General features: G+C 42.4%; 1 protein-coding gene across 1 annotated transcript in view; it reads left to right on the forward strand.

The window, feature by feature from the left end:
- Nucleotides 1–13,445, forward strand: part of vwa8 (von Willebrand factor A domain containing 8) — a 105,004-nt gene that overhangs the window by 11,449 nt on the left and 80,110 nt on the right. The window contains exons 5-14 of the mRNA XM_050048688.1: nucleotides 4,289–4,456; nucleotides 5,130–5,294; nucleotides 5,579–5,628; nucleotides 5,751–5,859; nucleotides 6,006–6,110; nucleotides 6,245–6,373; nucleotides 8,003–8,137; nucleotides 8,230–8,307; nucleotides 12,215–12,375; nucleotides 12,615–12,728. Coding sequence (XP_049904645.1) covers nucleotides 4,289–4,456; nucleotides 5,130–5,294; nucleotides 5,579–5,628; nucleotides 5,751–5,859; nucleotides 6,006–6,110; nucleotides 6,245–6,373; nucleotides 8,003–8,137; nucleotides 8,230–8,307; nucleotides 12,215–12,375; nucleotides 12,615–12,728 — 1,214 coding nt within the window. The remainder of the gene's footprint in view (nucleotides 1–4,288; nucleotides 4,457–5,129; nucleotides 5,295–5,578; nucleotides 5,629–5,750; nucleotides 5,860–6,005; nucleotides 6,111–6,244; nucleotides 6,374–8,002; nucleotides 8,138–8,229; nucleotides 8,308–12,214; nucleotides 12,376–12,614; nucleotides 12,729–13,445) is intronic.

A 13,445-nucleotide genomic window follows, 5' to 3' on the forward strand; every position in this document is an offset into this window, starting at 1 on the left:
GTATTCCTCAGGGCCCTGTGCTGATTTGAAGCCCTAAATTCAGATTTAACGTGTCAGTCCCTGTGCTTACTCCTCCCCTCCCATCCTCTCCCTCCACTTCACTCTCTGTCACTTTACTTCTCGCTCTGTCTTTTTTTCCCTCCGCTCATTCAGTCCAGCATCACTCCACCTCCGCCCATGTTTGTATGAAGGATGGAGTCACATGGATGTAATCACATGCTTGTTGTATTTTTGACATCTCCAGTCACCTCTCTCCAGTTAGCAGGCTCTTATGTAAGGCAGCTTACCTCAAACCCACACTGCAAAGAAGACTCTATTACAGTAATAAGTGTAACCAGTGTGTAGCCAACCAGTGGTTAGCCTCCGCAGCCAGTTCTTTTTAAAACAAATGAATTGGTTGCACTTTCTAGGTAATATGTCGGTCACATGTAACAAGTACACACCCAAAAAAAGAAATCCCATTTAAGGGCAAAAGCTCTCAGTGCTGTGTGCAAACCTGCGGCATCAAAACTACGGCACAGCCGAGGAAAAGTGTGAAAGAAAACCAATAAATGCAGCTAAAACAAAACTGAGTTCTTTGATAATAGTTATTACTTCAAGTGCAAGAAGTGGAGCAGAGCAGGCCTGGAGAGAGAAAGAGTGTCACTGGCACAGTTAATGCTGAATTAACACTAAACCACATGTGTGGAGGTAAAAACAGGAACAGTTTGTTGTAGAATATAGCAGCAGTAACCAGGTATTTGGGCCGTGCAAATGGAACAGAACAATTCTTAATCATCAGAGATGTGTGACCGCAGCAGACCCAGAAATAACGGCGACCGCATGCTTTCACGTAATCTGATGTGTCTCTGCACAGAGACCTGATGACACCAGAGAACATCCTACTGTACATATGAGGCATGAAGGAGAGCAGTGTCTCCGAGGAAATATTCTTTTCTACTAGAACGTGTTTACATGCTTAATGTTAACACACCTGTATTTACCCTCTGTCTGAAACGGTCCATTTTAAGGGCTGTCTCTTTAAGGCCCCCTAGTCTGCTGTGATTGGTTTGTGTGTCAAGGTCTTCCACAAGGAACCTACAACAAAAGGAAGAGTCATTACATCAGTGACGGCACGCGAATTCTGCATCCGTGCCAGACTTTGGTGCCACTTCTTTTGACGTTAATAAGGGCCCGGCAAGTCCCACCTAAACCCATCATAGCTGTTTTGTGTCACCTTCAACTGACAGATGCTTCCACACAATTAAAAAAAAAAACCATGATGCTTACTGATGCTTTTCATCTAAATCTAAATCAGCTGCATCTCAAAAACCTGCTAATGCTACCAGCTGCAAGCTAGGGTCAGGGTCATTGTTAGCATTGTATACATGAGTATGTATTTGATTTTCAATGGCTAACCAACTTTCAAACAATTGATGATATTCGGGAGTGCTAATGCTAGATGATATTTCCTATCAGTGTTAGGAGGTGGTGCTAATTGTCAAATTATCATGAATCTGGACCTTCATCACTTATCGTTACTCGTTACTTTGTTTATCAGTGAACTAAGTTAGCATTTGCACTTTGTTTAGCTAATGTTAGCCAGCTGTATCACTGTTACATTACATACATTTTGGACCGTAAACGTTAGAAAGCAAACTTGTGGTAAAGGTGTAAAAGAAACGGACAGGAAGCGTTGGTGTCGGTGAGTAATGGCAAACGCAATCGTCTCAAGCTTAATCATTGTTATGACGTCTATGTGAGCTAGCTAATTAATGGTAGATGACTAACGTGGGTATGAATGTAAATCACTGAGGCAAACTGCAACGCATCATAGCACACGGTCAAGTCCTAGTTTGGCAGGTATTTACCAAACTGACAGGTCATAACAGGGAGTCCAGCCAGAATAATAATCAGAGCCAATAAGGACTTATGTGGTTAGAACTGTAGTCTGGTCAATGATAACAGGTCGGACCTGCCCCATTTGTTTATGTATCATGATGTAACGTTAGCTATCTTAGACCAAACAGGGACTTTAACGATATCTGTGATTTGTTTGGAGACCAATAACAAGGGAAAAAAACATGCACACATTGAGATAAAACAAAACACATGTCACCATGATTTAATGTGTGTTTTTTTTTTGGTGCAAAAAATTTTTAAGTCAAAGGTGGAACAGCAAAGTGATTTGCTGACACCAAACTCTGGCTCCAATGCAAAATTCGAATGCTGTCACAGACGTAATGACCTTTTATACTTTAATAGTTTCTTTGGTGTTCCACATCTGCACATTAAACCGTCATTTCATTGGTTGGAAATGACGCTAATGGCACTGCAGCAGGACTTTCTATCTTTATAGACCGTTTCACTGGAATTGCATTATGAGGCAACAGCTTGAGTCCACCTGTCAGCTGATGTCATTCACACACACTGCACGATATTCCAACTGGAAATAGTAACACCGTGTCCAAACTGTGCAAGTGAGTGTCAGCGACTAAATCAGTTTGATTGCATCGTTTTTTGATTGGACTGTTCTAACTGCCTGCAAGGTGGCGTGCCATTTTTGGCCAAACTTTTTTTGGATGCCCAGTTTCTATTTTTATTCTGTTGTTCACGTTTGTCAGCGCCGCAGTGAACGAGGAACAGCTGATTCACGATGTTTAAATGAGGAATTACCTGCAGGATACCTCATTTCACTACAGAAACCTAAATAAGTTGGCATCTGGCTGGAGGGAGAGCATCAGGAGGATGAACATGTCTGGTAAGAACTGTGTGGGATGCTCAGCAGAGTTAGCATGTTTTACAAAGTGGAGATGGTGGTATGACGTAGTATGGGAGCTACAACAATTGTATCTTATTAGTTACCTGTGATAGTATTGTGAGTATAGATAATAAGGAGGTACGTACTCACTTATCTATTCAGTGGTAACTGAACACACAGCTGCTGGGTTGTTTGTTTGTTTACAAGATGTGATGGAGTTCCATATTTAACGATCCTGCGTGGACAGAGAGCGTCTGCTGTAAGGCAATGAGGCGCAATAGTCTGGAAGCTTGCATCCAGTTAGGATACGGTGTCAGGGACCCACTCAGGATGTTTATTTGTGAAGTTTGAAACAGTCTATAAAGTAAAGTTGTGATGTCACAACTTCACGGAAGTCCTAACAGCTCGTCTAAAGGCACAGTTTCTGAATACAGACTGTGTGCATTTACGTGTTGATTGAGCATTTTGATACTTGTACAGTATTTATATGGCACCTTTACGTGCTTTATAGTTAAAAGACATGGAAATCTGACTTCATACAATATGGGACCTTTAAAACTTCTAGATTCTAATTAAGAATAAATCATTCATAATGAAGTGCGTTGGGTGCAGAGGCATTGTGACGAGTCCACACGGGGCATGCAGACAGTGGTCTTTATTTGTTACTGTCAACCTCTCACAGTTCATATTCATACTTTAAATATTCTGTTTATTCAGCTGTCTGTAACATTCACTGCTGAATGTTTGCCCAGAGCGTCTCAGTATGTGGTGGGATGTTTTGCACAGTTAGTGTGAGGCAGAGAACAAGGCCTGTCTGTGCCTCCTCGTCTCCCTCGCCGTCCTGCGTCACTTACATTTTTAACAATTATCTGATTATAGCGTTGGTGCCGAAAATGGATCAGGAGTTAAATTTAGAGCATCTGGTCCTCACTATAGTTTTATAGCTCTGCTTCCCACACAACCTGCCACGTATTTACATGTTAACCTAATTATATGGCCACTTGCTCTGTGGTGAACCCAGACAGCTAAAGTTTCCTGCCTCTTGACGTCAGACGTGCTTTTTGATTTCTGCAGAAAAACGCGTCTGCACAAACATGCACACGTATGCACACACACACACACGCTGTTGAAACTAAACCAAGTAGACCAAATACGTTTTTTTTATCCCACAGTTGGTGGCAGAAAATAGGCCTTCCTAAAAACAGCTGAGACTGTTTCTGAAGTTTGGTTTGGAGTAAGTTTGGAGGATGTTCTGAACACAATAAGCTGAGGACATCCTCAGGAAAGGCTTCATGGTACGCTCATTTTGTCATTAGAGCACTGATGCACAGTCAGATTGCTCTTTTTTATAAATGCTTGTCGCACCGCAAACATTATCACAGGGTCAGAGGTCGTGCTGGACAGTGAAGCAGCAGATTTGACCTGAGGTTAACTTGGTTGCCGTGGTTGTGGTTTAGCCTTAAAATGAGCCATTTCCTGATGCCAACATCTTCCCCCGCTTCTCTAATTGTTCACTGACCAGTCTCAACTTCTTCTGTTTTTCTGCAGTGCGCTGTAAGGGCAGCAACACAAGGTCGAGTCCTGGTCCTGGAGGGGCTGGAGAAGGCAGAGAGAAATGTCCTGCCTGTCCTCAACAACCTGCTGGAGAACAGGGAGATGCAGCTGGAGGACGGACGCTTCCTTATGTCATCTGAGCGTTACGACAAGCTGCTGCAGGTCAGAGCAGCACACGCGCCTTAAAGTCAAATACCCTTGAGGGTTTGAAGGTCTTTAAGCTGTGGGAAATTAAATTTAATGATTAAAAACTCCCCTGTACTTGCGAGTTCATCAGTGAATCATGGTGTACATTTAAGAATAGTTCTTAATGTGGTCACTGCTGTTTAAGGAACTGCATCTATCTGAATCTTCACACTTGAGCAGTGAATTTTCACGCTACTCCTACAGTGCTCCTCTCATCTTTAGTGGACAAAAAAGCCCTTGCCATAAATACTGTGTGACATTCAGAGTCTGTACTTGTTACATGAAGCTGTGTAGCTTCGGCCGTTTGCATAAAAAATACATATAAAGGTCCAGTGTAGGATTTAGGGGATAAACTGGCGAAAACAGAGAACAGAACAGAAAGACAGATTTTTTTAACATGTTTTTACCAGAGAGAGACCTTTGTGGATAATTTGGCTTCCAGTAAAAACCTCAACTATGTATACTTGAGGAATCCAAACCAGGAGAAGTTTCAGTTAATTGCAGTCTGCAGTCCTCACCCCTTGATGCCAATAATCCCTTAAATCTAAAACACTGTTCCTTTAAGATGAAATGGGTATGACGACAGGAATTTGCCAGGTTACACACAATAGTTGTACATTGGAGTGTTTTGTACCTTGACGTGTTGCAGGAGCACACCAAAGAGGAGCTGGACAGCTGGAAGATTGTCCGTGTAAGTGAAGACTTCCGGGTCATCGCTCTCGGCCTTCCTGTCCCCAAGTACAAGGGCAACCCGTTGGATCCTCCTCTCCGCTCTCGCTTCCAGGCCAGAGACATCTATTACCTCCCGTTCAAGGTCAGTCCAGGAATTAACAGATTATATGTAAATGTGGAAGTGACATCATTTTACTGCTGAAGTTTGTGTTTAGAATTTGGATGAACTGACTTTTTATTTTGTAACTTGTGAGAAATTCAGGGCTGCACCTGTTATTTCATGTGTCAAATACATGTAATCACTAGTTAGGGATGGTGGCACAAAAAGTGATTGTGTTTTAGTCAGGTTGCTTTTATCTGCCCCTAAACTTTTTTACAGTGTATAGCCCTCCACCTATGCTCATCGTGATATTGTTTTCTTTTCAGGACCAGTTGGAGCTGCTGTACACAGTAGGACCAAACATTGCTGCAGAAAGGTAAATTAAAAGCAAATTTATAGCATTTTAAATGGCTCCTATGAGTCATGAGTATTCTTTTACAGTCTTTGAAGGCTCAGTATTTCTTCATGTACGATATTCTGCTGTATCCTGTGTGTCAGGGTGTCCCAGCTGCTGTCACTAGCCACAACGCTGTGCTCCCAGGAATCATCCAACCTTGGCCTTCCTGACTTCCCTGTGGACAACTTGCTTCCTGCCCTCACTGTGCTGGTGAGAGTCCAGGCACCAGCAGTCTTCCTCTCACTAACTCTGAGAGAGGGAGAATGAAAAATGAAAGCCCAGGATTAAAAACAAAAAGACCCTTGTTGGTTCATGAATGCTGGTGTCCAATGCCTGTTTTTTCTGTGTTGTTGCAGAATGCTTTGCCCATGCTGTCTTCCCAGCAGCTTGTCCAGAGACTTTACCCCTACAACAGCATCCTGGGCAAGGATGGGCGCACCGCTGTGGAGGGCGTGCTCAGTGTAAGTCAAGATGTGAACCACCAAAATGTTCCTAACTGTCATCTGTATACTTGTTAAGATCTGAACAAAATAAGAATACATTATTTCAAGGTCCTAATTTTGGCCTGTTTGCATCTTGTGGCACACTTTCATAGAGGTTTGAGCTTATGGATGGTCGTCGTCAGCCGGCACCCAGCGCCATTTTGAGTGTTTCCAGGACGAAGGATCTTGAAGGCCATGCAGACGTCACATTAAAGGTCGCAAACAAGGACGTCACCTTTCAGGTACCAGTAGACTGGCTATGTACAGTGTAAAACTAAAGCTCCAATCTGGTCTGCAGACCATGTACACTGAACTACGACACCTGTATGGAGGGATGGGATGATTTATTCTGATGGTGGATTAAAGACATAAAGTACTGCTGCCACTGTTAAAGATACCCTATGGAGTTTTCTTGTAAGTACTTTAAATCCTGTATGTTATATCCTGCAGTCTTGTCCGTTGTTTCCAAGCGGCAACCTCCAACGCTGACAAATGAAGCCAAGACTCTCGTCCAATTATGGTCACTTCTGGCTCCAAAAATCCAAGATGGCAACACGAGTCCACAAACCAGTGGGCACCATTGTGGTGGTTACTATTGGTGGTGCATTGCTGTGTTTCTTGCAAGTGGCAACTTCCAAGGCTAAAAAATGAAGCCAATATGGAAATGCCAAAACTGCAGTTCCTCTAATGGCCACTAGAGGCTGGTGCCAAAACAGAGTAAATTCTCATAGACCCCCATGTTAACATGTCCAACTTAACAGCGGAAATAAACATGTTTACAGCCTGGTACAAAAAACAGTTTTGTTCTCTAAAGCTAATTTCAACATTCATGACAACTGTACGGGAGTGACTTTTTATATAACTCACCTGTTTGCATTTTATTAAGGCTTAAAGTTAAGCATATTTTAGGCGGGGCCATTTTAGTGACAGGCTGTCTGCAAGGTGTAGCTACGGTCTGTGAGTCAAATCCATCTCTCGCTCCTCCGTAGCTCCACCCTCTTGTCCGCATATGGTCACTTCTGGCTCCAAGGTGGTGATGGCCAAAATGCTGAACTCTTTTGAGGCTTCCAAATAGGAGTCCACAAACCAGTGGGTGGCAGGAATGTGTGTTACATCACCAGCATGCAGTAATGATCCAAGGGCTTCCTCATGCTTGTGCACGGGAGACGTACCTGCTTTTTTGCTCCGTAAAACAGATAGATAAATAAATAACAAAGACATAAAATTCGACAAGAATCTTGTGAATTATTATATTATTTATTTTTCATTTATATCAGATTAAATTATCCGACTGTCCCTGTGAGTGAGACCACAAGGCCTTCATTAAATCATGACCTAAAAACATGTTTCCGACAAAAGTGAGTCACACACTGCACAGAGAACCCTTTGTCCCATGACAGACCACACACACACACACACACAGACGCACTGTGTAAGTAGCTTGACCATCTTATCTGTGACTGATGCTCTGAGGAGTCTCTGAAGGGAACGTCTTTATCGGTCTTTAATTCTTCTTCTTGGATGAAAAAAAATGTGTTTGTGAATGAGTCACTGTGTGGGGTTTGGGAGAACAGAGATATTCCAGACTTCTAAGAATAGTGGTGCTGATCTTCCAGCCAAACAAATGATGTCACCCTTATTAACTCTTTGAAGTTTTCATCATGCGCAGCATAGTTTCTAATATATAGTGGTGTGTATCTCATGGATTGTTTGATAATAAAGTGTTGTTGGTGGAAACAGTGCTTTTTTTCCCAGCCGTGCGTCAGTGATGCTAATAAATCCATGAATCATTATTTAAAGGAATATTTTCCCACAGCTTCGAACTCTTGGTTGCTCTTTCGTGACTTCTTCTTGTCTCCGTCAAACTTCAGGTCCCAGCAGGCATCAAGGAGCTGCGACCACCCAACAGCAGCGGGACCTTCATCAGCACGCCGAGCCACTCCCAGCTGATGGCTGAGATGATGCAGTCACACATGGTGAAGGACATATGTCTGATAGGAACCAAGGTAGCAAACACATGATGTACAGTATACACACATGCAGTGCACGTGATGGATGTGATCTGTGGTCTCAATAACAATAATTTTGTGTTTTCTAGGGTTGTGGCAAGTCAGTGATCGCGAGGGAGTTTGCGGAGATGCTGGGTTACAGTATAGAGCCGGTCATGCTCTACCAGGTAAATATAAGCTGGTCTTTGATAAGATTCAAATAGTTTGATTTTAATACCTCGCTGGAGGGACGATGTTTTTGGGTAGTCCGTCTGTCTGCTTCCATCCCATCCTCGTGAATGCGATATCTCAGAAACGCCTTCAATAGAGGCAGATCATCCTGTAGGTGTCATAGAGATTCATAAAATAAAGGTCATAAGGTAAAAATTATCCAAAGATTTAACGCTACAGGTCGATCTATAGCAGGGGCACCATCTTGAGTTCTTGCATTGTAGTTCACCTTAGTGTTAATCAGTGAGAGATTGTGAGAACGTGCTAGAGCGGGGATACTCAACTTGCTTTGCCTGGAGGCCACTTTTTGAAAATGACATGAGGGTCAGCTGCAGCAACCCACATGGGTACAGAATATGTGAATTTTTGATGCTTTTTCTGCACTCTGCCACCTTATTTACATTAAAAGTACAAACAATTGTCAATGTGAATTAATTTATTTTCATTGTGAATTAGAAAATGGTTCAGGGGCCGCCTGGCACCATGTCACGGGTCATAAGTTAAGCATCACTGTGCTGGAGCATTGATGGGTGCAGTGGAGTGGAGTATATTGTGAGAGCATTAGAGTAAGAGAAAGGAAAAAGATGATGACATTTGCACCATATTTTTTTTTTTGTTTGTTTGTGATTTAGTAAGTTGTTAATTTGTGTTTCTCATTAGCTGTAGTTCTGGTTTGAACAAGGTGGGGTGTGGGGGCCGGGTAAGTGTGCTAGGTCTGGCACTGGTATGGAGGGAATATCTTTAAATTTGGCAAAAACATCCGCTTGGGCTCAAGTAGGTTCATTAGAGGAAAATTCTCCTCTGATTTACCAGGATTTTCTTCACTTGTGTCATGTGAGTCACTTTTTAACCACAAGCATATCATTTTTCACACGGTTCCTTTGCCCACTTGTTAGATAATCAGTTCGTTAAATGCTGCCAGTCAATTATAAGTGAGTTTGGATGAGGATAGACCTCACAAATATAAAGCCAGTGAAGGGACAGTGCAGTAAGTTATGTAGGATTTGGACTGCAGTTTGGCTAAAAGACCCACATCTGGCTTCCATTACCTCTGGCCACCCATCAGACCAGAATCTGACACTAACTGGGAGATAGAGAGCCCAGAGGGGCTGCTACAGTACATGTGTATGCATGTAAAGCTTTGTTAAGCCTCACCCCTCTGTGTGTGTGATTCTGGGGAATTTAGTCATCCGGGTGACGATTGTGCAGGAAACGTGTGTGCTGAAGACTTATGTATTAATGCATCATGCTGCAGCTATTTTTAGCCGGCTGAGGTCAGGGGTGACTTGTACTGCGGGAATTGCGGAATCCTTCGCCGGGCACTTCATCTTGTCAGCTCTGAAAATCCCATTTTTGGAGAACAAAGTGACATGTCAGGCTGGAGTGGAGTATAAATACATAATGTGTTGGTGTATATGCCCTCTAATATATAAAAAATATTAATATAAAAAAATGTAATGTATTTGAGAGTAGCCGTTTGCGTTGGTAGCTGAACACAAGAGGGTCAGAGAGGAAGCTGAATATGTTAGTATGTGTAACATATTACACATAGATTATTATACAAGATGAGGAGGAGTATTTCCCCACCTTACAGAAGCTCACACAAATGTACAATACAGGTGTAATTTCAGTCAGAGTCACAGCAGCTTAGATTTACAAATCCACATAACCTGATTAAAGTTTGCCTGGTGTATTATGTGGAGCAGCTTTGAAAGGAAAAGGTGGACGAGCTTCTGTCATTAAAGATGATTAGGTGAATTGCCTGGACACCTCCGGAGGGCACAAAGGAAAGTCATGGTGACACAACCACTTCTTTGGCCACTGGTTTAGCAAGATGTGTGTGTATAAGTCTCTTACCGATGGAGCTACAACACTGTGACTGTGAGTTTTCACATTGAAAATAACATTTGGCATTGAAAAAGGAAACATTGGCACCAAAAAAATCCCCCTGAAAAATAAAACACAAGCATTAAACGTGAATTTTGGTTTATTTTGATATTTTTGCATTTGGATCTTTTTCAGTGACAGCGTCCTGATTTGTGTCTTCAGTGTCAGCTTTTTTTTTTTCACACCAAAAGAGGGACAGAATGTCAAAACTAAAAAAAAGAGGAAAAAAACAGATATGACACTTATATTTTAATGACAAACAGTGAGGCCCCAACGGTGTAACACTGATGGGATATTAGCATCTGTCAGTGAGAGAGACAGAGTCCATGATGCGCTCTGTGTAGTTGCTGCAACAGTCCACTGTAAAATACCTTGCACATAATCTGGACCTATCACACTCACTACTTTCCTCAAATTCAATAAATTCGAGCCAGTGAGCTGCAACCATGATGAACCATGCAACTAAGACACACCGATGTAACATGCTGTTGCTAGCTAGCTAACGTAATTCATATCTGTGCAGCTAAATCAGTGGGTGGATGTTGTGATATCACTGGTTTAAATTGGTTGGTACTAGCTTATGAGGGCAAAGGTCATATTTTGTTTTGCACGAAGAAAACATGACTGGACCTTGATATAGGGATATGAAGAAACTGATTTTTATAATTTATGTCAGTATATATTGTTAAGTAGGTGCACCGTATTTTTTTTTTTTAATTAAATTTTTTAATTTAATATACTTTATTAATCCCCCTGAGGAGAAATTCAATTTTTTCACTCTTGCTGTCAATTACACACAAGTAAGACACACACATGCACAAACAGGACCTATACATGCACAAAGTGGAGAGATGTCAGAGTGAGGGGGCTCAAGGGCACCTTGGCAGTGCCCAGGAGGTGAACTGGCACCTCTCCAGCTACCAGAGTTTGAGTCCTCGTCCGGACGGACGGGGGCGACCCTCCGGTTCCCAACCCAAGTCCCTATGGACTGAGCTACTGCCGCCCCCCGTATGGTCGGGAATGTGATCTTAAGTGTTTACAAAAGGCATTTTCATTTAAAATCAACTTAAAGTATAATCCTGTGATCTCAAGGGGTAAAAATAAAGTCATTTTCTTGTGATAAATTATCTTGTTACTGTGAGAAAACTGCCTTTTGTTTTTTCAAGTATCAACATAAGTGAATTCCTCATCATCAGGATGTGTTGTGTTGTCACAGAAATAATTCTCTTGATTTTACGATAACTGCAGTAAAAATAATTGCAAGCACAGCCGTTCTCTGCTTCTATACCACATCATGAGAAAATGTGTTTTGTCGAAGATAATTAACGTGTGATCTTTTTTTCCCCCTTTAGAGTCTTTTTGGTGAGTTTTTCCTTACAGTACCTGCTGTGAGGGTCATAAGGACAGAGGGATGCTGTATGTTGTAAATCCCTCTGAGGCAAATTGTGATTTGTGATATTGGGCTTTATAAATAAAACTGAATTACATTTAATCTTGAGATAACAGCATAAAAAAATAATAGCAAGCAAAGCCGTACTAAGCTTCCATACCACATGTAAATGTAGAGCATCTTTCTGACTGAGTGCAAAAATGTCTTGTTGCTGTGGAGCAGTTAGCAGATCAGTGATCACTGCCTGGAACAAATTGTGCAACTCTGCTTGTCTTCCCTCCGCTACCCTCCGTCTCTGCCATGACACGGCAGCGTGATAATGGATATGACAGTCTTGCTGCACAGACGTTTCCCCCTCGAACACAAATGTGCCATTAGCTGTTATCTGCAGAGCAGACGGATCAAATTTAGCAGATCACGTGGGGAGGAAAACTGGGGATGTATCATTGCCAGAAAATCTCAGCTTGTTTTATCCAAGTCCACTGTGTGACAGTAAATACACTGACCCACCTCCTGTGTTGCTCCTAATGCATTCACCTCCTTTAACTTTGTCACTTGGTGTCCACTTCCTTCCCTTCCACTTCCAGGACATGACAGCCAGGGACCTTCTCCAGCAGAGGTACACTCTCCCTAACGGAGACACAGCGTGGAGGCCGTCTCCTCTGGTCACTGCTGCCATCGAGGGGAAGCTGCTGATCCTGGACGGTATACACAGGGTCAACCTGGGAACCCTGGCTGTGCTGTCTAGGTACTTCACTTTGCTAAAAATACACAGTTTCCATCACTTGCTGTATTGTTTTTAGGACACTTTGATATTATGGCTTGTTTTATCCTCTGTATTCTGTGCTGCCGCTGCTGCTCAGATTTAATCTGTTCTACTTCAAAAGATTTCTTATGGCTGCTTTTCAAAAGTAACAGGAGCTGGTGCCGTAAATGTCAAATAGAGACAAACACACACAGCTCACCCCACTGTGTTTTGTGTCCCAGGTTACTCCATGACAGGGAGCTGGATCTGTACGACGGGACCAGGCTGCTGAGGTGGGACAGATACCAGACACTGAAGGAACAACTGCAGTTCAGTGACCAGCAACTGCAAGAGAGGTACACACACACACACGCGGGTCAGCCCACAGAGGTTTAACTGGTTATGTGTGAGAAAGGTCAGGAGCATTTTTGGAGCAGTTCTGAATCTGTATTTGCGTCAAACATGGAAAGACGACACTGTGGTCACTGGCTTTCCAAAGACAACAATAACTACATTCAGCATTAGCGCCATAACAGGAAGAAAGACTCAGAGAGGCGTACAGACAAATGAAGAGAGGCAGAGAGTAAAGACAAACATAGTATTCCAGATGGAAAGATAGACTGAACAAAAATATTGAAGGAAAGGATCTAAGACTTTTTATGCACTTAATAGATACAGTTGCGATATAGATTTACATACCCTTGGCAGAATTTGTGAAAACTAGGGCTGCCCCCGACTAAGAATTTTCCTGGTCGACCAACAGTCATCATTCAGGTCCATCAGTGGACTAGTCTCCTGCATGTTTCTGATATGAATGTAATGATTAAATGATATATTTTGGTGGTTTGAGTTGAAGAAGAAAGAATAGTATCAGTAACATTGTTAACACTGTGCTACATTACAGAGAAATACAAAACCGTACTAATGAACCTTCATTAATATAGGCCTATATTTTATCTACAAGTGCACGTCACACAGCGAAGGTTCTGGAGAGGCCATTGCAACCTCCTGACCTCAACACCATTAAGCCCCTTTGGGGAGATCTCAAACATTCAGTTTATTCAAGAATACCC

This window comes from Epinephelus moara, chromosome 7 (genome assembly GCF_006386435.1).
Source record: "Epinephelus moara isolate mb chromosome 7, YSFRI_EMoa_1.0, whole genome shotgun sequence".
NCBI lineage: Eukaryota > Metazoa > Chordata > Actinopteri > Perciformes > Serranidae > Epinephelus > Epinephelus moara.